Source organism: Alligator sinensis, unplaced genomic scaffold, assembly GCF_000455745.1.
Source record: "Alligator sinensis unplaced genomic scaffold, ASM45574v1 scaffold262_1, whole genome shotgun sequence".
Taxonomy (NCBI): Eukaryota; Metazoa; Chordata; order Crocodylia; family Alligatoridae; genus Alligator; species Alligator sinensis.
In genome coordinates this window covers 2,857,063-2,860,143 of record NW_005841904.1, presented here as the reverse complement: position 1 = coordinate 2,860,143, position 3,081 = coordinate 2,857,063, and the positions used below count along the sequence as shown (strand labels likewise).

Sequence of the window (3,081 nt, the reverse complement as noted above, 5' to 3'; positions counted from 1 at the left end):
TTTTGGCCCCCCCCCCCCCCCCCGCGCGGCAACACTTATGCATCATCAGTGGTTTAGATTTATACTAGGGGTACACCAATAAAGATTTTCTTGGCTGATACTGATAACCAATGATCAACCAACCATATCGGCAGATGCCAGTCTGATAGCTGATATTTAGTAATAGTGCAAGGCATTTTAAACTACTGACGAAATTAACATTTTGTTTTGCATTTATAACACACACACACACGCCCCTCCTGCTTGCTCCGGCCCTTGATGAAGAAGGCAGTGGCCACCTCATTGCCATGCATCTTGCCCACAGCTCCCCATGTAGCCCACATGTGGACAGTGGTGCTGGGCGTGTTTGAAGCCCCAGAGCATGCCACTGCCTCAGCACCAGCAGACCCTGCACAGCTGAGCTCCTGTGGCTGCTGGGGAGAAACCACTTTTGCAAAGGCGCCTAGTGCCTGGCAGAGCAGAACATCTCTCACGCAGTGCCTTACCCCACCTGTGCACAGCCTATTGTCTCTGTGGCAGCTCTTGTGCTCAGGCCCCTGTTGCACACGCAATGTTGCCGTGGCAGTGGCAGCAGCAGCAGGAGCCAGTAACGGTCCCTTTGTTAATGGGGGAGGTGCCTTGTGACTGCTTCCTGGCGCCTCCTCCCGCTGCTTGCCAGGACCTGTAGTCTGCCTCAGGCTCAGGCTGGCAGTGAGATGTGGGGATTGGACTACGCTTGCCAGGGTGCTTCTGGCATGTGGGTATGATTATCGGCTACAGTGACCAAAAAAAGCTGATAGCTGATAAGGTCATTTTTCCTTTTATTAGTGCCAATCTGATAGCCAACCGATATATATTGGTGCAGCCCTAATTTATTTAGTTCTTAAACATATTGTTTCTTTGGGAAATAAGTTATGTTGATTGCCTTAAAGCCACTTCCTTTGGACAGATGAACTGACTGTTTTACTTTTTTTTTTTTTTACAGGAGGATACATCTGGTTGGCTAGTAGCTGGAGAAGGGTACACACCTGAACCAATGGAATTTCATCACCTAAATGAAATAGATGCTAAACTCCAAATAATAGTTTCTAATGGGGATTTCTCCGCAATTCATAGCTCCTGTTCTAAAGTTCCAAGCCAGATTTATCAGGTACAGTACTGTATAGTACTTATAAATTACAGATTTGTTGCATAAAATATGTTTTGGGGTCAAATGAAAATAAATATATTTTTAAATGCATTTTGTACTTTTTCAGCGTTTGTCTGATCTCAATGTACTTGACAATAGTAAAGTAATGAATTTGGTTTAATGAGGTCATTTTTATCACTGGCGTGTCTTGTCTGTTTCTGAATATCATGAGAAAATGTACATCATCTCCTTTTAAGTGGAGTATGTTTCAAGCATGTTCTACTTTTTTAGCGTTCATTACAGAGCTTGGATCTAAAATTTGTGGCTTCATCAGCAAATATTTTGTGCAAAGCTTGAATTTTGTTAAACACATTGGGCATTAGTTCCAAATTAAATATGGTATCATATTATCAATGGCAGTACTATCTTTTGGGCATTCAGGTTAGTAGGGGTGCACAGATAAAGATTTTTTTGGCCAATATCGATGGCTGATTATTAACCAGCCGTATCAGCCAGTACTGATCTGATAACCAATATGCAGCCTGGCAGCCTGGAGAGCAGCATCTGTCTGGTAAGTCTGTGGGGGGGAAGGGACATGGGGCAGATTGAGGCCCCCATGATGAGGGAGGGAGTGGGGCTGGGGCAGGGGCAGGGGCAGGCGCTGCCCAGCTGGGGCAGGGCAAGGTGCAGGACAGAGCTATGGGTGGCTCATCCTGGGGTTGTAGGGGTGGGGAATGAGGCCAGCACCCTGCTGCCCCTGGGGGAGGCATAGGGGGCATGTGCCCCCCATATTTTTGCATGGGGTGAGGGTGGGCTGTCCGCTGCAGGCTCGAGGCCAGGGGCTGTGCCAGCCTCTTCCCAGAAGGGTGGGGGGGGCTGGGCTGGGGCTGTGCTTGGGGCGAGCAGGGGCTGGGCATGTGGTGGCAGTGCTGGGAGGAGGGGCTATGGTGTGGGCTGCAGCCACCCCAACATTTGCTGTAGCCCTCTCCTGTAACCCCTTCTCCCAGTGCTGCCCTCCCTGCCCCTGCCAACCCCAAGTGCAGTCCTGGCCCAGGCCACCCCTGCCAGGAAGAGGCTGGCGCATCCCCTGGTTCCGAGCCTGCAGCGGGCAGCCTGCCCTTGTCCTGCACACAAATCCAGTGAGCATGTGCCCCCCCATCCTCCCCCAGGGATGCACGCGTGGTGGGGAGCTGCTCCCATTCCATACACCCCCAGTGCCCCTCAGACAAGCTGCTCACATTTCTGGCCCAGGCCTCACCCCACCCTGGCTGGGTAGTGCTTGCCCCAGCCCCACTCTCTCCCTCACCGTGAGGTCCTCTATCTGTCCCCCCCACACCCCTTACTCCCACCACTCTTACCAGCCAAATGCTGCTCTCCAGGCTGCTGGGCTGAGTGCCTGGCTGTGTGCATGCTGCATTTATGTGCATGCACGCAGCATTTATCAGTGACATTATCAGTCATAAAAAGCCGGTTGCCAATAATGTTGATTTTTCTTTTTATCAGTTCCAATCCGATATGGACCGAAATACCAGTGCACCTCTACAGATTAGGCTTGCTTTCAATTCTGAGGCTTCAAAAGGTATCCCCTGACCCATTGTATAATTATGTCTGTTAAAGAGTAGTAAAGGATGTTGAAAGGTTAATTATTCTTTAGAGGCTGGTAAAAGCTGTTGGGGTTCACCCCCATGCTAAAACTTTATAGGTGAAGTTCTTTCTCAGTCTTGTCTCTTGGGGATGTAGTTTATCATAAGATAACAGGCAGGTTGTGGCAGCTAATGTAAAAATACTAGTGTGCTTTTTTAAATACTTCATAAAAATGTACAGCATGGTATTAATGCTTATAAATAAAAGTATGATATCCCTGATATGAAATATTCTTACACAAATATGTTTATTCTCTTGTGCTATAGCTCATATGCTGTTTGGACAGATTCACCTAAGGGTATGTCCTTGTCACTTCTGTGTGGCTCTCC

The 3,081-nt window shown here is 48.6% G+C and overlaps 1 protein-coding gene across 11 annotated transcripts in view; it reads left to right on the top strand.

Annotated features, from left to right (window-relative positions):
- FSIP1 (fibrous sheath interacting protein 1) overlaps positions 1 to 3,081 on the top strand; it is a 173,182-nt gene that overhangs the window by 50,837 nt on the left and 119,264 nt on the right. For all 11 annotated transcript variants that reach the window (XM_025197742.1, XM_025197743.1, XM_025197745.1 and 8 more), the window contains one exon: positions 965 to 1,129. In XM_025197742.1, the coding sequence (XP_025053527.1) occupies positions 965 to 1,129 (165 nt within the window). The remainder of the gene's footprint in view (positions 1 to 964; positions 1,130 to 3,081) is intronic.